Source organism: Lagopus muta, chromosome 20 (genome assembly GCF_023343835.1).
Source record: "Lagopus muta isolate bLagMut1 chromosome 20, bLagMut1 primary, whole genome shotgun sequence".
Taxonomy (NCBI): domain Eukaryota; kingdom Metazoa; phylum Chordata; class Aves; order Galliformes; family Phasianidae; genus Lagopus; species Lagopus muta.
In genome coordinates, this window is record NC_064452.1 from 6,286,848 (window position 1) to 6,310,141 (window position 23,294).

The 23,294-nt window shown below is 45.0% G+C and overlaps 1 protein-coding gene across 8 annotated transcripts in view; it reads right to left on the reverse strand.

Annotated features, from left to right (window-relative positions):
• COL26A1 (collagen type XXVI alpha 1 chain) overlaps window positions 1-23,294 on the reverse strand; it is a 158,113-nt gene that overhangs the window by 53,611 nt on the left and 81,208 nt on the right. For 6 of the 8 annotated variants that reach the window (XM_048966819.1, XM_048966818.1, XM_048966825.1 and 3 more), the window contains exon 4: window positions 1,371-1,412. The exons of the other annotated variants lie outside the window; for them this stretch is intronic. In XM_048966819.1, the coding sequence (XP_048822776.1) occupies window positions 1,371-1,412 (42 nt within the window). The remainder of the gene's footprint in view (window positions 1-1,370; window positions 1,413-23,294) is intronic. 8 annotated transcript variants of the gene reach the window in all.

Genomic DNA, 23,294 nt, shown 5'->3' on the forward strand with positions numbered 1-23,294 from the left:
TACTTATCTGGTATGTTTCCTTCTAAAAAGGAGAAGGAATCTTCGTGCCACTTGGTGCCAACATTAAACCCATGCTGCACAAGGAAGGAGTGGAATATCTCCTGCACATTTCATTGTAAAATAGTTACCTCCCCTCTTCCCCCCCCCCCCAGCCCTCAGTAAGCAAGTCACAGGCACATAAGGGATAATGCACCTCTGAAGGCTGAAAAGTATCAAGGTAGTGGTAAGCAGAATAGTACACAGTCACCTCAGACTCACAGATACAGTTTTTCCTGGTACAACTTCAAGGAAGGACCTGGAGAATGGGAAGGGTGTTGGGCATTTCCAGTCTCAGGGTCCCAGCCAGGGGACATGGGTCTGCATGCTGCCCACCCTGCCCCACTTGGCTGCCCCAGGATGAACCAATTCTGTGCTGAGCAGCCATAGTCAATGAGGCTCAGAGCACGTTCAGTAACATCCACAGAGCACATGAAGAGAGGAGCTACAGTTCAGGCATGAAGCACATCTCCAAAAGGAGCAGAAAGACAGAAGCTTGTCCTGATTTAAGGCTTCGCTGGAGCTTATGGACTATGAGACAACTTTGGGGTCCTCACTGAATGCAGACTCGGCAAAGAGGCAGATCAACATGAGCTCTCCATCTCCTCACCATATGCCTTCTCTCACAAAACCAGCCTTGTTGGAGCAATCTGTCTGCTCAGCACATGTGCAGCTTTGGCACTGTCATGACTTTCATTTACCACAAAACCTGCACATGGCCATCAGGTACAAAGACTGCTGCGTGAATCCCTGCTGCTTTTCCATTAACCATCAATGGAGATTGACAAGTCTAGTTGAAAACCCTGCTTGGATTTCTGCACATGTACCAGCTTCCAAGCTGTTCACCGTGTCAGCTCAGAGGCACACAGTCCTGCAGCAACAGGCAATGCTTTGTTGCCAGTCCACTTTCAACTTTTAAAACCATCTCAGCTTCTCCAGGGGGGGCAGATCAGAGACACCAGCACCAATGTCACAGAAACACTCACAGATATGAGGAGACACCAGGGCCACCACGGCTGGCTCCTTATATAAGCCTGCACTGCAAACAGGGTCACAGCCATCTCCCCTCCAAGAGCTCTGCAGCATCACCTCAAGAAGGAAGCTGATCCCTGCTTTACGGCACTCCTCACTCCTCAAAGATGGATGAGGAGCACAATCTGGTCAGCGAAAGCAGGGTGAGAAGCTTTAGTTGCAGGAGGAGAAGCACAAAGCAGGCAGAGACTCACAGCCCCCTCCCCAATACCTCCCCTACAAGCAGTGGGTACCCCTGGCTCCTCCAGCCCCCGCTCTGCTCTGGGTTCTGCTTTTCCCTGATGTTCAAGTTGCCCACTTACGGTCCTGGCTGGAAGAGCGACCGTGCTGGCGGCCCAGGGAACCTGCAGGGACAGAAGAGGCAATTAACACTGGGGACAGGTGAAACCCTCACCCTGTGCAGCATCAGTTCAGCAAAGAAAAAGTTTATTCAGCCTGGGGAGTGAAACTTGCCTTCACTCTCCCTGCTTATTTGGGTCTTAACCCTTTCCTACCCACAGCGAGGCGCAGGTGTGCACACTCACGCTCTCAAAGTGCTGAAACGAGTCTGTAAAAAAGCCCCATGCCTTACTGGAAATGATGCTTCCAAAAAAAATGTAAGCACAAGAATGCCTCCTGAATGATACAGGCTTCAGCAATCCACCCTGGCTGAGCGTACGAGGAGCTTGGGATTTGTTTTTTGCTTTCAGAAGGGCAATCCCTGCCTCAATTTCATGCTATAGGCTATAGCCCCAGGAACAAGGAGGGAGAGCTGAGCCATGGGGAAGAGAGCACTGCACCCTACCAGCCACTGCAGCTGTGCTAAAACCTAAGTTTGTGCCAGCAAGAAAAGGAATCACACAGGAAGGGGAAAGGGTTTTGTGCAGTGTGTACACAGCAGCCTCTCCTGATGTTCACAAGGCAGAGCATGCTCCAGAGGTGCAGGTTTGCCCCCAGCTCTGCAGGACCAGCCTATAGTCACCTCACCTCTAGAGATTTCTCTGTCTCTGTGTGATGATGACTGCAACTGTCTTTGTAAACCACCCTGAGGTCTGCAAAGACTTAACTATTTAAGTCTGTGGACCACAAAGCACTTTCATCTGGAAAGCACAACAGACAAGCATATCACTATCTATGTGTTCTCACAGAGAAGGGCAAAAAAGGAAAAAGAAAACTGCTAAACAAGCTAAGGAAGTCATGTTGGTACCAGGCATTTCCCACAGCACTGGCAGATGATGGTGACACTGCGGTGTCCTGTATTAGTCCTCATCTACACACATAAAATTGTCTTGAAGATGCAAACTACAAACAACCGTTTCAAGATTCACAAGAACGTGTTTGCTGTACCAGTGACTAGAAACATCACATTAAAAACAAACAAACAAGATCAGATAATTACTCTGAGTGTGGTTTTGGTTCATTTGGGGCACCGATGGGTTTGCACATGTGCCTAGAGAGCCAAGCAGCAAGCTCGCTCACTGTCCTACTGCAATCTTAACTGGGAGGACTGGGAGATGTTGGTGCAATTTCACCAGCATACATCTGGACAAAGCCTGGAAGTCCTTTAGCACCCTCAACATTCAACTAAAACCCACACAGACCCCCTTGGAGGATTAACGTTTTACACCAGTGTTACATTCCTCCTGAATTTGTCCTCTGAGAGAAGCTGACACAGACTGTGAATGTTTCCATAACACTGGATCAAGCACAGGAGACATAAACTTCTGCCCCAAATGAAAACACCTTATCTTGTTTCTTTTTTCTTAAAGAAATTCTGTCTCAAGGGAAGCAGCCCCCAAGGTCCTCACAGGATTCTCAGTGTGAGGAACACTTTCCCTTGGTTTAAGCCAAGACGTGGGTTCAAGTCATGTTTATCATACTTCAGATCAGGAACCCAGGCAGATTAAAGCCAGGTCAAACCCCCCAAACAAGCTATGGAGGCTACAAGGCCACACAGAATTTGTCTTGCCCACTAACAAGCTGAAACTCTTAGGTGGGAGTTTTCCTGGAGCATCCCATTTTCAGTGAGATGGCCGCTGCAGCCACAGCCTTGTATGAGTGCAGCTCACTATTTCGTGCCTGCAGTTCCTCAAAGAAGAGGACTGGTCCTGAAGAGAAATCTAACCTTGCCTTACAGCGTCTGTGGTGGGTGCCCCATCCCTACAGACAGCCAGGGTCAAGCTGGACAGGATTCTGATAGAGCTGTGGGTGCCCCTGTTTGTTGCAGGGGAGTGGGACCAGATGGCCTTTGAGGGTCCCTTCCAACTCAAACAATTCTATCATTCTATACAAGCAATAAACTGCAACCTGAATTTTGGGGAATTGGTGGTTGCAGAGAGGGAACTCCCAGCTAGTGCAGCAAATCGCTTTGATGCAGAAAGCCTTGTGTCAGTGCAGAGCATTGAAGCTAAGTGCAAGCCATGACAAAAGTCTCAGAACCACACAGCTTTGCACTGCTAGCAGAGTAACTCGATAACCACTACGCAATAAATTTTTCTTTCATTAATCTACCATTAACAGCAACTACAAACAACCACGCTCTACTCTGAGGAGCAGATTATGATCCCAGTTTAGTCCTTACCAGTTACAATTAGATTAATGTTTTATGCCTTCTGCAAGAACTGCAGAGTCAACAGAATACCAAAGGCCAACTCCGGAGGGATCCCATTACTAACTCAGGATCCACCTAGAGTTAAACCACATCCCCAAAGCAGCATCAGAAGTTTCTCCCTTTGCACAACAGTGCCAGGCTACCAATGGCATCGAGAAACGTTTATGAGGTCTTTTCTGCAACAGCAACAAGAAAACAAAATCACAAGAAACGCAATAAGAAAGGCCAGGCCAAGGTAGATATGCATCCCACAGCCCTGCACAGGGAATCCATTTCTGGACTGCTGCCTAAAACTCTGCATCCGCCTTGTGCTGGCTCAACCCCCACTGCTCTTGGCAGGTGAGATAGAAAATTGGTTATAAAATGAGCCCTATATTTTATAAGTTTCATAAACATTTAAAAAAAAAAAACTCAAATATGAGGTATTCTCAGATGATCCTGTGCCAGAGAATAATGTAGTCTAACTTGGAAACAGAGTTACCACCTGTTCATGGCAACTACTCTTTTAATCTTCATTTCTATTTTATGAGCTGACCAACACTATTTTATTAGCTGATAATTAGTTTAGGTTGATTTAATTAAACTGAATTGATTACAGCCCTTCTTCCTCCAAGGGCAATCCTTCTGCAGGATTAGGAGTTTTAACAACTTGGACCCTGTACCTGTGAAGCCTCATGGCAGACCCTCTTGTCAGAAGTGGTCACACTGTTCAGGTCAACACATGCCAGTGGACACAGAGATGTTCTTAGGTACTGGCTAAGAAAAAGGCAGAACCTGGCTTCCTGGTTAGAAAAAGGGGAGATAAATTGGCCCCAGGTACCATTACTTTTTCAGCTTAACTTAAGGCAGGAACAGCAGGTATGGTGGAGGGGGTAAATTCTAAGCAAACGCTGCTACTGAAACCAATGCAAAGATGAATGCAGTTAGTACTCAATCTAAAGCTATAAGCTGATGACAAGAATCTGTTGTCATCAACAGGCCAACACATCATCTGCATCTTGGATGGATGCCTCTGAAATAGATCGCAGAACGGCTTGTGATGGAAGGAACCTTAAAGCCCACTCAGTTCCAACCCCCTTGATGTGGGCAAGGTTGCTAACCACTAGACCAGGCTCATAAGGGCTGCATCCAACCTGGCCTCAAGCATATCCAAGGATGGGAATTGCATATCAGGCAAAGAAAGCTTTTATTTTTAAGTGTCTGCTCCTTTGTGAGCACAAATATTCACACAACAGCATTCAGGCTAAAGCACCATGCCTCTCCAAAAGTCTGGTCTGCATGGAAGAAGAGAGCATAGGGTAGACATCTCAGCTAGTTTTAACACATCCTTGAATTTGTTTGTAATGGATTTACCTGCAAGTGAGGTATGGGTCAGACTGAGAAGAGACAGCATTCATCCAGATGGGTTGTACATACAGTTACGTTTGGCTTATTTTAAAGGATCAAAGCAGTAACTGACCACCAGCAACTTCATCAATAGCCTCTGGAGTACTGGCCCTTACCGAGCTGGACTCCAGAGAAATACTCAGGGATGAACTTTCTCATGTCATGATTTCCTAAGTCCCATTTTGCAACGAGGCAGAACTGAGCGGTTAATTATATCTGCAGAGCCTGCAGTAGAGGTTGTGGCAACAACTCAACCTTGGAGAAAGGATAAAAATGACTGTAACAGTAGTAGATATTTGGGTGCAGTTAAGTACAGACAACGCTGTAGTCAAATGGCTGTTCTTCAAGATATATGTTGCCTTTGATACTTACAGAGCCTTGAAAAGTGAAACACCATCATTAGTCATAACTTGCTGGCAACAGGAACCCTAATAATTCTAACTAATTGTCATGGAAAGTTACCCTGATTGCAAATTTGACAGTTATAAAAATCCAATTTAGGAATTCCGAACAGGCCAGGAACATAATTAGGGACTATATTTTAACACCCTCTTGATCAATGGTGGGGTAATGGAGAGACTTCCAAGAGCTTTGTTTTGAAATGAATGGCGCCATATTGATGAAACAACTTGGACAGAAACCAGAAATTAAATTGAAAGTTTAAACAATGCAGCTGTATTTTATCATCCTGTATTGTCAAGCTTTAACGAAAATAGCTCCTAAACAGAGCCACATGTTTTGCCTATTGCCCAAAAACTGAAGGTGAATTTTAAAACCCTTTCCTAAACTGCAGGATGCCAAGATTTTTCAGCTAGAAGTTATTATTAGGACGCTACAGTATTTCATAGAAGTCTTGACAACGGTTTTGTATGGTTTCTGTAACGGCAACTTCATTTTTTAAAGCAGAGATGGCTCAGATGAGTGACGCTTCGAAAAAAAAGTGAATGGAGTCTCTGCTGTGCATTTCTTGCATATGGGATGTAAAATTAAGAAGTAAAATCTCACCATCACTGGAACCATAGAAACACAGAATGGATTGGGTTAGAAGAGACCTCAAGGACCATCAGGCTCCAACCCCCCTGCTGCAGGCAGGGCTGCCAACCTCCATATCTAATAGTAGACCATTGCTGAGCAATCAGTGCAGGGAATATAAGCAGGATTCCCTGCTCATGCTACGTGTCATTAACAATACTGTCACCTCCCTTCTAAACTCGAGGCCTGGGAATAAATCAAATACAGGTATCTCTTGTGTTTCAGTGACAGTGACAAAACTGTACTTTTCTCATTGTCACTGAAACACAAGAGATACCTGTATCTCTTGTCTGCTAGTCTGAGAGAATCTCGCCTTTGAAAGCCACTTTTGTTACCTACAGTGCTCTGAGAAGCAGATCTTTGATAACTCTAGCAAATTGGTCAATATACAAGAAACAGAAAATGCATAAAAAGACTCAGTTTCTTTAATATTCAAGCTGCATTTATACAGCTGGGAAATTAGGGGAAAAAGTTCTGGGGTTTGGCTTCTTGTCTGTTCCAATAGCCTAGAGGATTTTAGAGGGGTGCTAGTCATACAAATTAAACGGGATCCTACCATGTTTCTTTACTGGAAATACAGTATTTAACATTGTAAGACTCAATTCCATATTGTGCAAAGACCTGCTGAGAAACCAATACCACACTAAGTTCTGCCATCCTTCCCCTTAGGGGCTTAAGTGTGATCTCAGTTTTGAATCCCTGTAATCCACAATTAGAAGAAAAAAAACCCCAAAAGCTCTGGGGTTGTAACCCTCCAGCTGAAGAGTTTCAATGGCTCAACCCTTACAAGTGCTACAAGAACGAGGTATTTTAATTGCCTCTATCAGGAAGTTTGCAGAAGGGTGCACACAACTTTCATCTCATTCCACCGAGTGGAGGAAGGGAGAGGAGACATAAGGAGATAAAAAAGCAGAGACCAAAAGGGGTGCAAGCAGTGTCTCTTAGCCTCTCTTGCTCTGGATAAACATGTCTGTCAGATCCCAAGAAAAGGAGGTCAGGCAGCAAGCCCTGGTAATGGCGGTCTGCAAGGCTGAGTGTCTTTTATCTGCCTGTGTGACACGGCTTCCAGAGAACACATGGAACAGCGAGCATGGACAGCTTCCATCTCAATCCCGCATACTCTTTTTCCCTGTGTGCTCCTCTGTGAAGGGTTAATGATATGAGTACATACTACGTGTTTTTGTAAGTGTGAGGTCTGATAAGAGCAGGTCAGGTAACTTTGTAATGATTAAAGCTAAGGTGAGCAAAAACCTAAAGCCAGTTGAATGCTTCTGATTTACTTACTACTCAACACTCCAGTGAACCCATTCAGACAAGCACTCTGCGCAGCACCATCTCCAGTGTGAGCACAGCCTATACACCACACTGACCCCAGCCGTTGCCTCCCTGCCCCATAGCAGCACTTCACCCATCTGCTGGGTGCGCTGCGATCACACTAACCTCTGCTGGGAGGCTGTGCTGCCTGATGGCACACTGAGCAGAGCAGGGCAGCTGTGGGCAGGCTGCTACCCTGGGACAGCAAGCAGGCAGCCCCACCAACCCTTCACATCTGAGTGAAGGTCTTTCTGTTTCACATCCCTGCCTACTAAATGATGCATCCTTGCCTCGCGTACATGAAAGGTATTAGCTGTATGATAGAGGCTGAAAGACTCACTATAGAGGTCACATATGCTCCTTGGGCAGACCGTAGAAAGCACTCTTTTACTCAGCTTCTTACCCAATACATCACTGCAATGCAAATTCTTGTGTTCATTAAATGGTATCTCAAATGTCGGAACTAGGAGATGGTTTTTAATGAGGTTGCTGCTCCCATTCATCTGCCACCGCTCAATATCTCACTAGCAGTTTATCTCTCTCAGCAGACTAACAAGACTGTAAAAGCAGCAAGATACATGCTGGCCAAATAGCTGAGCTCCTATAGCCTAGTATGTGAACATGGACTTCCAAAGTGCCTCATAACCTCACAGCCCAGGGCTTTGCTGATGAGGCTGAAGGAAGGGCTTAGAAGAGGGAGCACCTACCTGCACTGTAGCAAGTTTTCTCTACAATCCTTTCATGGCTAATGAACATCCAACCACGCTTGGTAAAAACAGTGTCTGCTACTGATCAAGCACTGGTTGCTTTGTATCACACTTGAATCTAACAGGAAGAAACGTCCGAGAAGATGTATTGTCTAAGTTCAATGTTTTATCAAAACCATATGAGCACACATAGCCTGAGGCTCTGGTCAAAAGCCAAAACACACAGGCAGGAAACTGCAAGTGGGTAAAATGTGACACTCAAAAAAAGGGTGGTTAACTCTACGCCAAAAGCAAAGGCATTTTTACCATGATGGTACAGTGTTATCTGGAACACCTCTGCCTCCTGAAACAGAACACAGAGGTTGCCACACAGTCATCTTGGTCCAGGCTCTACTGATGGAAATCCCAGCTCAAACCACCTCTGGACGACATATCCAGCATCTTTTCATCTGCATATCCATTAATATAGATGCATGCACGCATTCACGTACCCCAGTGTCTGCATTATGAGGAAAACCACTTCCATCACAGCTATATTCACTCTCAGACTACCACCAAGAAGCTCTCTCAATGATTTCCCTCACAATACGGACTTTGGCTTCAGTGACAAACTATGCCCCGTGCTCTCCTGAAATATATACCCTTATGCCAGCACCACAGGACAGAGCTGCCAGTGGTTGGAGTCAGTGCTGAACCTGTACCATCCCAACCACCCTTTGCTGCCCTGTGTCCACCTCAGCCCCTATTTTCCAATGAGGTCAACTCTGGAGTCATCGAGACGTGGGGCAATGGAACTGCGTTTCAGCTGGAAGGGACAAGGCTTCTACAGTTTTATCAGCTCCCAGCTGCTGAGAAAACAAGAGTTCCAGCAGCACTTTCTAAACCCATGTTTAACTCCCAGGAGAGCAGCTCTAAGTACCAGCTGGCTCATGGACTTCAGATACCTGCCACATGCACTTATGCAAAGAGAGCCCAAACCATCTGTGACAAGAACACGAGGCGAATACAATGCACTAACCATCACCAAGCTATGCTAGCACATTTTTATGTGTTAAATCGTTGTTTCCAATTAACTCTGAACAAGAAAACACATACTGAGTGAGCTTGCCACATTCCTGGTAAGGCACAATCCACAGGTCACAGGGCATCAGGAAACATCTCCAAATCCCCACGGTTCTTCATTCCTAACCCCAAGCACACAGCACCATCCCAGCAGTGCTTGCCTAGCCTGGCAACATCTATTTACAGCAGTAAAGCTCTGACACTGCTGCCCACGTGCTCTATTCCTGCTGGTGCCCCAGACCATGGATGGGATTCTGGGCAGCCTGAGCCGGTGGGGGGCAGCCAGCCCACGGCAGGCTGAGCAGGCTGTGAGGTCCCTTCTAACCCAACCATTTTGTGATACCAATTGCACACTGCACCATGACACATAGCAGCAGAAGAGGCCTACTAACTGCTACCTGGTCTTAAACTGACTGTCCAGTCAAGGTTAAAAAGTCTCATGGAAAAGGCATTACACCACATATGCAACGGCCACAGCTCCCTCAATAACATGCCCCCCATCACTGAAAAGTAACATAGCTGTTGGAAAGAACTGGAAAACAGTTTTTAAGATTCATTAAAATATTTCAAAAAGTTACTTTGATTTAAAAACCCACCTTAATAAAGCTATATTTATAGTTTCTTTCCACAGTCTTCATCCATTTATACAGCTGCAGTTCCTCTAAAAGACAGTTCAAAGAAACGCAGCTCCAGGCACCCAGTCAGAGCCTAAAAATCCATTGCTGAGTTGCCCAAGATTTCACTAATAAAATTTGTCTTCGGCAATATAAATTGAAGAAGTCAAAACAGAAACCAGTTTATAATCTACCGCAGCGGGTTTTTCAATCTGTGTCTCCTCTCCATGAAAGGGAGCTCCCCACAGCCTCTGATTGCTGTTGGGAAATAAGCAAAGAAGTGGATGTTGACTCCTCCCCCTATCTGATCAGACCTGGGGGTGCTGCAATCTGCTTGGAGAGGTGGGCACCCATCTGTGATCAGGACAGCCTTCTTGCTCACACAGTAGACTACAAATCTTCAAGGAGCAGATGGAGTTGGATTACTCAACCCATCCCTCCTAATAACCAAAAGCAACATGTTTTATGCTCTGCAATTGCATTGTGCTACGTGGAGCACATCCCTGGAGGTGTTCAGGAAACGTGGAGATGTGGCACTGATGGACACAGATAGTCAGCACGGTGGGAACGAGTTGATGGTTGGACTAGATGATTTTAGATGTCTTTTCCAACCTTAATGATCGTACGATTAAAATTAGGATGGAATCAAAATGTGCTCAGAACACTGAAAAATAAGTTATTGGTTTACCTTTCAGCTATAGCAGACTTTGAGACTTTGCAAACTGGTTTCCCAGTGAAAGAAATCCATCGCACAAAATCCAGGGAAGAGATCAGGCTATGTGTGACCTCGCACGAAGCAAGCTCTCCAAAACCCTGCACTGAGTTCAAAGGAGCAGGTCCTCCCCTGGCCCAAGCTGAGCAGGGCAATCACCAGCTGTGAAGTCTGGAACAGGCACAGCAGCTCTCATCACATCACCCATCCACACTGCAGCACATTCCTCCAGACTTTTGGGATAGCAGGTCTCATGTATGCTAGGAACTTACCCAGTGAAGCAGGGTAGAAAACAAGCAGATCTCAAGGAAGAGAACTCAGTTGATCTCAGAAAACACTGTGGGGTAGCCCTGCTCTAGAAAGAAGAAATAAAGCAGGGAGAGAACAGTTCCTGCTGTTATTAACTGCTCCTTGCGTAAAACTAATTTGGCCAAATCCATCAACGCAGCACTTCTTCAAGGTCTCTACTATTCCCATGCACAAACAGGAATGTTCAGGGCCACATGCATGCCATCTGGCAGCCCTTACTGTAACCATGTGTGTGCTCAGTGCCTGGACAGGGCCAGAGTGCTCTCTTGGTGCTACTGAAGCATCGCTGCTAAATAACAGAGCAATAGTTAACTTGCAAAGCCAATTACTACAAGAGCATAGTAGGGTCTGTGTGTTTTGTTGTTTGGTTGTTTTTAATTTAACACTATACAAGCTTATCAATGGGCCAACATATGACAAATAGGTCAGGACTCTTAAAAGTTTTATCAGAAAATGGCAACAACCAAATCATTTTGGTCTTGCATTGCAATATATTCACTGTGGAATGCTTATCTGGATGGACCAGCAAATAAATGCCCACCAGACTAGTAAGGCTAATGAGAACAGCAGGACAGGAGATAGCAGGAGTATATCTTCAACATCCAGACTCTACATCCTAAAACTCTTTAATTTCAGTTATGATGAAATTCCAGCACTTCTCTGATAACATCTAGAAGGCAAACGTTGCCACAGCACAATCTCCAAGGAAGCAAATTTTAAAATTTAAATGACCTTTGAAATATTTGTCTGCATCCCTTTTGCCAAGTTTCATCTTTCATCGTCACTGACGCTCAGCTTTTGGCAAACAGCACCTACATCAGGCTGTTATTAGTAGCAGTATTTTAAACGAGTGTCTGAGAAGCAGGTTGTGTCCTTTGGTAGTGAAGGAATTCGAAAGACAAACAAGTAAATAAATAATGCCCTCAACTTGGAAATCAGAGTTAGCTTTAGCTGGGGTGCCTGGATTCAATCTTATCACTCCTCCAAAATCGCAACCCAGTGGAAGATTAAGCCAGATTCATAGGATGGGAATGCATGTGGATTTCTTATTCTGCTTACAGAAAAGTAAATGAAATTTCTAATCAGCTGATGTTTTCATTAGTGGTGGAGGACATCTCCTGTTGACATCTGGACAAGGCAGGCTGTTCCATTTGCATCAGCCTCTGCATAAGATAACACATCCTCAGCTCTCACTTGCCCTCAGGACAGGCAGGGCAATCCTCTGTGTCAAGGCCAACAGTCTGCCCATACTTTTCTCAAGTGAAGACACCTTTCCTGCTACATTTCCTGAACAAGAAGCATTACCGACAGCCTTACAGCTCCTCAGGGACTCAGACAATTGCTTTCCTACTTCTCACTCTTCGGATACACGCATCTAACACCAGATGTCAATGGAATATTTCATTCTGGAGAGGATTACCAATTCTCCTCATCATTTTTCAATTAACAAGTGTGTTTAGCACTAGCCGAAATGTGTGGTGTTCTGAGCACAATGTGAAAAGTTGTACCATGAAGTCACACCTCATATGATAACATTAACACGTGCTAGCGCTTTGCTAGCAAAGCACAATGTCCTTCTTCCCCAGAGAATCTGGTCCTGCCTGTTTCAGTCCAGCTGGTTTATTTTGTGAATCAGAGTCTAAATGCACAGGCAAAAGAACCGCGTGACTTTGAATTCACCGATGCACAGGGGGATTTTCTCTAATAATCCCATTCATCATCACAGAAGCTGGATGTGTGAATGGTGATCCCCTCACATTCCCCAGGGAGAGCTAAGAGGCTCAGATTCTGCTGGCCATTCCGGGGGTTGCATCTGTAGATCTCAGAAATAAGATTAAGTGCCTTAACTAGAACAAACTGCTTTTTCTTTCTTCCCTTTTAATGAACGGCTCCAAGTTCAAAACATATGAAAGACACAAAGTGTCTGAGAACAGTTCACAATGCAACAAATGAACCTGGAAATACCATTTTGAGTTTCTTGAAGCTCCTTGCTGCCCATATGGCCAGCAACAAATTTACATCGACTCTCTTGTACCTTAACCTAAATGGCTAAGGGGAGAAGGACACGCTTATCCCACGGAACTGAAGCTCTAAGATGTCACCATGCAGAAGGGCAGTGGATATTTTGACATGTCAAAGGTGAAACCATGACAACTTACACCAGAGCAGGATCCCCTTCAACCACCAATTCAACAGACAAGTATCCCATTGTGAGGATATAAAGTTTTATATTAACTGAGCTAATGATGTCATGGCTAGTAACTCTTCCCTCCTGACTTCCAGTTACTTGCCCATGTTTTTCACAGATCATAAATCACAACTTCTACTAACCAGAAGCAGTAACTGTATGGAGATATTTTTCCTTCTCTTTCTTCTTTTTGCTTTTTTCCCCTCCCTAAAACAGCTTTTAGATATATGAAAGTAATTATACAGATTGTGGCTGTGTGCAAAAACGGCCATTGGAACTCCAGCATTTTGCAACCTCTGTGTGATGGTTCTGCCCAAAGACTTTGGGGACATTCAGGACTAACAATTTACAGCACAGAGATAGCACCAAGGAACACTATGATGAGGGTTTTGATTAAGAGAACATGAAAGATGAGGAAGAAAGTCTGCTTTCAATTTTTTTTTAGCTGCTGTTGAAGGACAGATTGCAGCAAGCACCATTGAGCCCAGAAGGGAGGCACAACAGCTCCTCTGACTTGGTTCTTGGTAAAACATCCAGATCAAAAAGAACAAGTTGCCTGCATTTCTCTCCCATGGCTTACATCAATTAAGTACTTCTTAATACAATATAACATTTTCACCATCGTATTCTAAAGAAAGCCAAACAACACTGCAATGTTGTTCTCATGGCAAAGTTGCTTGGCTGTATTACATATTCTACGTATGTCACTGTATAGATTTAACATGCGGGTCATTCTAACAGCGTAAATCGGGAGTATCTTCACCAAAGTCAACAGAATTACACTGCTGGGTAGTGAGTGTGAGGCAAGAAATGGGCCTGCGGCCTTCAAAGCTCAGCTATCTGACTGGAACACTGCACTGTGTAAGGAAGAAGGTTGTCTTTAAGAGCAGAAGAGGTCAGAAGGAAAAGCAATGTAATAGAATGTACGAGTTTGCATTTCTTGACTTTAACCTCATTGCTTGCTTGAGCCACAGAGGTTATTTTGCAAACATCAGAGCGAAGTTGGCCAGTGGTTTTCTCCCACTCTTTGTCATCATGAAGGTGAAAAGAGTCAAAGCAATGGTGTGGCCTCTCTACTTCACTCCTCTTTGTCAGCAATAGAGCCTACAGCACGTAGTGTAATTCCCGTTACAGGAAAGAGAAGTGAACACTGAACATGGAGAAGCCAGGGGAGTATCAAGAGATTTCCAACAGCTGACGGCTGCTCTGGAGGAAAATCCAGCTGCTCCTTTCCATGCTGTGACCTGCTAAAGTTGGAACTGCAAATTTCCAACCCAGTCTGTAGCCATGCCTGGAACAAGGGAGCATAAATAAATTAAATTCTTATCTCGGAAAAGCTTATGAGCGTCTCGGTCTGTATGCAAGCTTTTCAGGAAATGGGGGAGGGGAGAAAACCTTCCAAAAATTCAGCACTACAATTATTTATACTTTATGCAGTCAAAGAAGGAGAAAGGAACAAAACGAATTAGAGCATAGCAACCTTTTTTAGGACAGAACAAGCAGCACTGCCATTAAGGGAGCATGAAAAGTTCTTCAGATTCTGGCACAACCTTTCAACAAAGCTACCAGGAGCACAGCAACACAAGCAGCTATGAAGCACAGCCTTCTTGTTTGAGCTCAGCCAATGATTCCCTCGTGGAAGATTCACTGAAAGGAAAATGCTTTTGGAAGTAAGAGTGCACAGCCTACATGCTCGATCTCACAACAACACCTGCATGAAGTAAGGCCAGTTCCAATGCCAAAATCCTACATTCCCACCAGTCATGACCATTGCTGCCAGGGACAGAAGCACAACTTGGGCAATGCAGCAAAGCTGGACTCTCTTAAGCTGCAGTCTCTCACCTCCTCCTGTGAAAAGATGCAATTTGTCAACAAGTGTTAACACCTGAAAGATCTTTCCAATGCTCTCATGCTTTATGGGGCCACTGGCTGGTGGCAGCAGCTTCATAGGTTATGGAACAGGAATATCAGAGGCATGCAGCGATACAGAGCAGCTAAACTTGGTGGGGAAACATCTGAATGAGAACTTGAAGGGCTACTGGAATTGCTTACAATATGACTGTTAGAACACCATCTTCCTACAGACCGCAGCAATCCCAAAGTCAAGCAACCCTTGCTGTTTTTACCTGAGGATAAACTATAACACATGAAAATAGAGGGCAAGAGGTACAGACAAAGAGCAGTTATGAAATGAAACAAATGTCTCCTGAATTCAGTCATTTCCCACAGGGAGCAAAAGTTAATCACATAACCTAAAGACCAGGCAACTGCACTTAGAAGTAATGATGCAAACCATTCCTGAAAAATAAAAACTAGATCTTTGCCTGTCCTTAGATTTTGACTTTAAGACCATTATTGCAGTTTGACCTCTGTGTCACCAGAGAGAAAAAAAAAGCAATCCTCACTATCATGAAACAATACCGCTACGTTCATTTCTACTGTATTTATCTTGTGCTTTTCTGAACATATTTATCCCAAGAACTCTGTCCAATATCTCGTGCTTTTAAACTAACCAGAGATTCCCAATGAAAAGAAAGAACAAAACTCACAACCCCAAATCCTTAATTCCCAACTAAGCTTTCAGAAAACAACTATCAAGGCTTCGGTCAGGGAAATTAAAACAATAAAGGCAATTTGGTAACTTTTTAATTTAGACTAAATGTCAGTTCTCTGCCTTAAAAACGTCAAAGGTGAAAATTCAAACATCCTCCCTAACGCTAATTTTATTAATACTGTCAGCAGTTCCCAGTATCTCAATCTAAGACAGTGAGTCAGGCAACAAATCAATTGCCAACTCCCCAGAGAGAAAGAAACAACAGAGGAAGCGGGGCCAGAGAGATGGCTGATAGCACTTATTTAGTCTCTGTGCCAGACAAATGCTTTGCTGCTTCCTCACACTCCTGTTGATGCTTTAGACTGGAGGCACCCACTCAGTTATGGCTGAAGTATCTAAATTCAGATTGCACTACTGAGAAGTTTTATGGGGGAAGAATGTTTGCTTGCTGCTCCCTGAGCTGGGTCTCAGCTGAGATTGCAGGATGCATCACCAACTGGGGTGTGCGACTTCCCCTGCTGGAACAAACACCGCTCAGAGAGCACGGCCCTTGTGAAGCTTTATTCCTCCTGCAGCCTGCTCACTGCAAGCACACCTCTGCAGGGATCCATTATAGCAAAGAGCAATGCCACACACAACAGCATTCAGCACTGTTTTGATAAGAGTGGGGGCAATGAGAAAACGAAAGTTAAGACCAAAGGGCTGCTTGTTAGACAAGGTACTCAAACATTTGGTAAGGATGTTTGCCCCTTTGCTCTTTGCCCCTTTGGTGGAAAAGGCACCATGTGATGGGTTTCTTATCCTGGACAAAGGGAACACACTCAGCAGCTCTAATATTAGATGTGGAGGTTGGTGGCCCTGCCTGTGATAGGGGAGTTGGAGCTTGGTGATCCTCAAGGTCCCTTCCAACCCAAGCCATTCTATGATTCCACGATCTGCTCCTGACTGCTCTGAGTGTATCAGCCTGGCAGGACATGAGGGCAATGTACTGACCCTTATTTCTCACAGACAGACAGACAACTAATCCCTGCCAACACCACCAGTGCAGGACTCACTTGCCCTAACTTAGGTATCTGACAGCCAGGTGTACAAGTCCAGACTGTCATCTCTGCCTCTTCTTATGAAGAATTTCTTCTCAGAAAGAGTGGTCTGGCATTGGAACCAGCTGCCCAGGGAGGTGATGGAGTCACCATCCCTGGAGGTGTTTAAGATAGGGTAGATGTGGCACACAGGGACTTGGTTACTGGGCAATATTGGTGGTAGGCAGACAGTTGGACGAGCTGATCTTAGAGGTCTTTTCCAACTATAATAATTCTATGATTCTCCAGGCTCAGAGGCAAAGTGCAGTGATCCACAACTTTGTGAGAGACCTCCCAGGTGCTCGGACACACCAGAGGAATGCATTTTTCTACATTAACTATGGGGAGCACAGCGTGAACTCCAGCTTTCAAACTTCCACCCACGGAGCTCACAGGCTTACACAATATACATTAACCTTTGCTTTTTATGTCCTCTGCTACCAACTTTTTATTCATGCCTCCAGCACAAACATTTTCAGCTTTTAAACTGAGCAGGCAGCTCAGATTGCTGGCATTAACAAAGAAAGCAGTGCAGAAGAGTTTGCTGGATGCTGAATCCTAATAAACATGATTGCATTTTCTTGCCAGCATCGTTTTTCCTGCTTGGTTATGTTTAGCTAAGGGACCAACAAGAAGCTTCTACACATGCCTGCATGTGGAGGTTTTATTTCCTTTTCACAGGGGAATGAGGCTCACATCTGATTTGCACTGACCCTTCCTCCTACACAACAGCAGATCTCCATTGCCTTGGCTGCGGGCCGCACGCTGTCCCTCAGGTAGTTGCTACAGAACACATACATGGAAATGGATGGTACAAACCCGCAGCTGTGAGCTTAATCCCATAAATTCAACACAAAGTATAAAACTAATGGGTAGGATATCTGCTGGTTCACTGTTACTCCTTAGCAAGGCCACCAGTACCATAACCCAGGGCTTTCCCCTTGCCACACTTGGGCTGACCTCAGTCATTACCCCAAGATCCCTTTTCTAGTTTCCCAGGTTCATTTATAATTTCTTAGAGGGAAAAAAAATCACTGTCAGTACAGTGTGACCCAACTGGAGGATGAGTTCTTTGGGACGATCAAGGAAACGCCATAAGATAAAAAACAGAAAGGCCAACCATTGTATGCCTCATCAACATGCCATCCAGAGGGCAAAGATTTGCTAGAAATCACCTTGATAAATGAATATTTAAGGTTCTGATTACACTACCTTTACTTGAGAACAATTAGAGAATCTCCTGCCCAGCCGCTGGTGATCGGGTTCCAGAACTTTTGAAGGACAGTGTAGGTGGAGGGGAAGTGTGATGATTATCTTTCAGAATGGAAAACTGAAGCCAGCCACTTTCAAATCCATGCCCAGTAAACAGTCAGACTACTTATAAGCACCTGGGAGATAACCATCAAATCACTTAACAGCCAGCATACATTTGCTGAGAACAAATCAAGTCCAACTAATCTAATTTCCTTCTCTGATGAAATACCAGCCCCCTCGAGGACAGGGTCAAAGTAGAAATTTGCAGATATCTTCATCACGGTATGGCTTTAGCCCTGGCTTTTTGTGATGAGTAACAAAAGGATACAGAGCCTGCTCCGTACATATTCTCTGTACAGTTCTGCTTCATAAGGGCTGCAGGATGGGCGTACAGATGGGAGAAATAAGGGTTCTGCTCTTCTCAACACAGCAGCGTTGCTTAGCCCACCCCAAAGCCTATGTATGTATTTAATACTTTGACCTGAAGCTATCCCAGTTTGGGCTGCTGTCTCCATGCCATCAGTTACCTCCTGCCCTTCTGCTAACGAAGGAGGAACACAGAAGTGGGTCTAGGGCAACATCCAGGGCTGATGCCTTCCCTTCCTCATGGCTGCTGGAGTACGGGCGGGCATCGCATCAGCCTGCATATCCCAAAGGAAGCCCCATCAGTGCAGAGCTTCCTGACAGCTCCTGGCCTCTCTCTGGAATGTGTTTAATTTAAAAGAGAAAAAGAGGGAAAGAGGTGGGAGCAGAGGGGGAAGAAAGATTCCAGGCCTAAGATTTATAGAGAGCCAAGGCAGTGGGAAGAGGGAATTAATAACTAAAGGTTATAGGGCTTTGTGTGCGGATGGACGATAACACACTGGGCTGTACTTGGAAATTCACAAGATGTAACCAGGAAAGGGAAAGAATGTGAGGCAACCAAACCCACCTGTGTGGTTAGATACAAACCCAATGCTCACTGGTTCTCCAGCACATCATACACCTTTCCCCTGCTTCTTTTCCCAGGGGGAGATGTGTTTGAGGCTGTTTAGGGGTTGGGGGCTGTAATGTTTCAATATTTTCCTAGGGACAGATGCAGGGAGGAGCAAAAACTGGTTGCATACTACTATATGACTGGGCTGTGGTTCAAGTGATCAGAACTGAAACAGTCTTCACGTAACACGATTATAGTCACCAAAAGCATCACACAAAGATAAATAATTCACACGTTCCAAAACCTTCGTCTCAAACAGGAACAAGAAGAGCCAGCTCCTGTTATCACACCAGGTCATGGAAAACAGATGCAGAGCTAAGATGAAGTGCCACCATCAGCTGCAGATTGATGCCTCCCACTGATGCAGCTCCCAGCCCTGGCCCATCACCTGCACTATCAGAGTGCTCCACTTCAGGTTGCAGTCCGCAGGCACCTGCCTGTGCTTGTGTTTGGAAACTGCTCTCATCATCTCCTGGCTTCCACTACAGAGCTAACACCTTCCTCCATCTGAAACGTTAAAGGACAGCAGGACCAATGGTGGCGACCAGTTTTAACCCCACATTATCACCACTGAGTCTCTGGGCCAGACTGACGCACACACTGCAGCTCAGGGGCAAACTCTCAGACCTCTATAAACTGCTTATGAGGAATGCAAGGGATTTACAAACACTGATTGACTATAAATCAATTAAATGATCCAATTTCTGCCACAAGTGCTGAGCGCAGTAAAGCTAAATATGCAAAGGAGTAGGAATGCCTTTCATTTTTAAAGAAAATGGAATGTACGAATAAAGCAGCTCTTTCAGAGTTTCAGAGTAGCATGAATACTTGAAGCCTTTCTTTGGAAATCATTAAAAACGCACTGAAACAAGGGAAGGCACTCAATCATTTTGAAACCATCCCACCGTCACCCTCCCCCCAAAAAACACTCCATCAGCCAAGCCAGACCCAACACCAGCAGGGCACCTATTTCTCTTCTCCTTTCTCTCTTTTCTGGAGATAAGCATCGCAGTCTGAGACGGGAAGGAAAGACATCCAGGCTCTTTAAACAGCCAAACAGCAGACTTTCCCCCCCCACCCCAGTCTCATTATAGAGGAATCTCCTTTTTGAACGTGCTGAGGACAGCGTATTCTTGCTGAACTCTCAGGTGGCCTGTGCCTTTCATTGAAGAGTCTCAGAGCAAAAAGCTCACGTTACCGAAGATTATCTCAGCTGAAGCACTGCCTGCTGCGCTAGCTAGCAGCTGTCAGGCACCCCGCTCACATAGCCAGGTTCCGTGGCAGGTTTTATTAACAATATCCCACAAAAGGTACAACAGCATCCTGCATCTCAGAGTCAAAAGCTGGAAAGCGCACCTCAAGGGATCATCTGCCATAAATGCCGGGTATGGTAAAGACAATGGAGGTCTGCCTGTGTTGTTTTTTTTTCCTTTTCCTTATGATAAACTAGATTAGAGAGATTAGAATGTGGTTTTAAAGCTTGGTCCATCGGGAGCTAGGAAGGAATCAGATTAAGAACAAATTGTTTAATTTATTATGTATGTTTTTATGAATCTCACAGCCCTTGTATCTGAACAACCCATAAATATTATTCTCCCTATCCTCTGTGAAACAGGAACATGTAATCTCCCTTTTACAGGCAGGAAAACAAAAAGCCTTGACCAAGATCACAGAGCCTATGGCAGAACACGGCTCCCTCACGCAGTGTATGGTTAAGCTGTGTAACAGCTTACCACGGATGCACTGCCATGCCTTGCCAAGGATGGTGCTCTCAACCGCATTTTTCACAGATTCAAAAGGCACTGGACCAAGTCACAGAGAAACCCACAGAAGGCAGCAGAAGGAAATCAGCTCAAAGCTAAGGAAGAGCCTGAATCATCTCCTGTTCAACACAGGCAGCCAGGAGTACTACTGCACACTTGCCTTTTTACTCATATTTCTCCATTGGTATCAACTCCCGGCCATGGTCAGAGTCAAGAACAAGGGAGAGACAGATATCTGATTTGATCCAATGTGACCGACACAATTCTCATAGCTTCACTTCCCATCTGCTGTCTTTAACTTCCAAAATAAAGATATTTGATAAAGAATTTCTGGTCTTTATCACAAATATATGAAGACCAAATCTGCTTGACGTGGTTGTTACTCTTTCCTAGGTCTCTTTTAGGGACACCAGGGCACTGAAGTTGCCAGCACAAAGGAAAAGGAGGGAGGGATAGGGTGAGTCCTCACCTTGCCAAAAACCAAACATTGCACTTCATCCATGACCTCTTGGACCCTCCTAGGAGGGTGGCTAGAACACGCAGCTTTGAGGAGACATCTGCTAAGGATTTTGCAGCAAGCAAATCCCACTTAAATTCTATCATGATTTTCCTGCTCTTTGGGATAAGGAAGATGGACAGAGGGATCAAGGAAAGCATACCTGGAAAGCGTCTGCTGTAACAGGAATAAGTCTTTGCTGCTCTCGAGCCCGTGATGCTGGGGGCTGAGTGCCAAATGGCACCGTGTCAATCCCTCATTGTAGGCACCTGGTGGAAGCTCAGTGAGCAGCTGCTCCAGGAGGATGGGCTCAAAGACTATCAGGGATTGGGGCTGTGGCCAAAGGAGAACTGTGCTGTGGGAGGAAGAGACTGAGCTCCTGGGGCAGGGACACAGCACTACAGCACTGCTCCTCATGCAGCTACTGAAGTCGCTGCTTAGTAACAGCAGCTGATAGAAACGCAGCACAACAAAGAAGGGGAAAATGCATTTTTGCTCAGGTGAGGGGTTACCAGTCTTTTAGAGAAGCCCAGAAAGTGTCATAATTCAGCTCCAGCAGGAAAGGCTACAGGATAGATACAGCTACACGTTCAATCTTCAAAGGCTCAGCAGTTTCAGCCACTTGGCCAGGCTTGCCTTCTTTTTACCTTAAGTGATTGTTTGGAGATGCATCAGAAAAAAAGAAAACAGAATTATGGAAAGGCTCGGAGTTCTTTAGCAAGATGTGAAGAGCTTTTGCCAGGACTCCAGGTTAGGGGATGCATTCTGGGGGCTCAGCAGGGCAGCCATGGACTCCTGGCTCCAAGATGAAATGCCCATTTATTATTTTTTAAATTTTTGGGTTTTTATTCAGGCTTTCTCACCCTCAGTCGGTGGTTTCCACAAGAAGCAATCAGAATGAAGTATGTGGCGTGCCTGATAAATTACAGTGCTGGTGAGCAGTTTCACCAGACAGGGCTTGGAAGACGAAATTTAATCCAACACTGTCTCAAACTATTGAATAAATGAGGCAAGCCTGGGAAACGAGCACTGGGGATGAACTTCATTCATAAACCGCATTTGCTTTCTTCTCAGTGCCCAGGAGTCAAAACTTTGGGCTGTTGTGAAAATCTCAGCTGTCTTCTGAAGCTTTCCTGGGCTGCCCACAGTAAGCAGCTATCAGACACTGACAGCCCCTGGCAATGGGTGCTGACATCAGAGAGAATGAAAAATACAAACTGTGTTCCCAGTGGTGTTAAAAGGTCTTTAAGTAGAGACCAGGTCCTTTTTTTTTCTTTGCAGTATTACTCACGAAAAGAAGCACGACAGTTTTTCCTGTTTCCTAGCTAGCATTATTAGACAGGCTTCTTAGGGTTGATTTTTAATTTAAATATGATAATTAAATAAAGAAGCAAAGATTCCCAGGCCACACTCACTGTTACAATCTACTTAACAGAAATACCCCAATGTTAGTTAATGTCTACTCAGGCCATGCAACAGAGAGCAAAGCCTGGTTGGTGGCCATAGCCCTGCTGTTACATCCCTGCCTGGGCTAGAGGTGTTCCTCTCCATATAGGTGGCTGTTTTGGGTTCAAGCACAGGAAGACCAATGGGAAGGAGCATCCCAAGCCTTCGCCTGCTGCCTTTCACCGAGGTAGAGTGGTGGTGGTTGTAACATGGAGTGAGGACATAAAGCAAAACAAAAAACAAAACCCACCCCAAAAGCAGAGGAAACAAGGAAACAAAACAACAAAGACAACGCTCAAAGAGAATCTTGCATTTGTTGATCTTTCCTAAGGTTCACTGACTTCAGAGTTTCCTGTATGGAGGCTAAGAAATAACAGAACTTCCCTAATTTATCTTAGTCACTCAGCATAGGGCCTCTGTTCTCAGCTCGTACTTCAAATCCGCTCAGCAATACAGACCACATGAGTCAACCAGGCGCTTCCCAAGAGAGCACGTGTGTGTGTTTTGGGTTGAAAGTCACCAGGATATTTAAATAACTCAGTAAGTGTGCACAAACATCAGTAATTCTAGTGCAGCCATAAAAATTACACAGCATGGAAATACACTGAAAATGAAAATTGGTACCTTAGACAGCCATAAAACCTTAAAGCAGCCACGAGTTTGACGCTCGGAAACCAAAGGTATCTTTAAAAAACCTGTCAGCTTGTTGGAAGAAACCTCACTACAAACCACAGGAGAGTGTAA